The sequence below is a fragment of the Penaeus monodon genome, chromosome 23, assembly GCF_015228065.2.
Source record: "Penaeus monodon isolate SGIC_2016 chromosome 23, NSTDA_Pmon_1, whole genome shotgun sequence".
Lineage (NCBI taxonomy): Eukaryota > Metazoa > Arthropoda > Malacostraca > Decapoda > Penaeidae > Penaeus > Penaeus monodon.
Window position 1 is genome coordinate 44,150,111 of NC_051408.1, and position 520 is coordinate 44,150,630.

At 59.2% G+C, this 520-nt stretch overlaps 1 protein-coding gene across 1 annotated transcript in view; it reads left to right on the forward strand.

Moving 5' to 3' along the window:
- Positions 1–189: 189 nt before the first annotated feature.
- The window catches only part of LOC119588327 (cytochrome P450 2L1-like), a 9,713-nt gene continuing 9,382 nt past the window's right edge, over positions 190–520 (forward strand). Inside the window, exon 1 of the mRNA XM_037937017.1 lies at positions 190–249. Within this exon, the coding sequence (XP_037792945.1) occupies positions 205–249 (45 nt within the window). The 5' untranslated portion in view covers positions 190–204. The remainder of the gene's footprint in view (positions 250–520) is intronic.

Consider the following 520-nt stretch of genomic DNA (forward strand, 5'->3'; position numbering starts at 1 on the left):
AAGTTGCAGATGTACCTTCCTCAGCACAGCTCGTGGTGGCGGGGCGGCTGTGATCAGCATGCACGCCCCCTCCTGCTGACCTCGACCAAACGCCCATTGGATTTTTACGTGGCAGGGCTTTCTTGAGGGCGTGCGAGCGTCAGCCTTGCCGCCCACACGCCCTTCCCAAGGTCAGCCGGAGTGCCTTGGCGAGCGAGACAGGCCATGGCTGGGCCGCCAGTCGCCACTGGGCTGCAGCAGGGAGAGCAGGTACGTGGCACGCTCCGGCCGAGAGGCTGTGAGAGCGAGGGAGGCCGCCAGATACAGGGCCAGGTGGGGGCCTCCAGGCCTTGAGCTCATTCATACCTCTATTTCATTCATACCTTAAACTGATAAATTCATTCATACCTCACACACACGGCAAGGTGTGGGCCTCATGTTCTTGAGTGGATGTTCTAGCGTCACTGTTCTTGTGAACGAAGCCGCGACCTCTCCCTGCTGGGGAAGAGCAGTGTGCTTTCGGTGAAATGTGACAGAACTG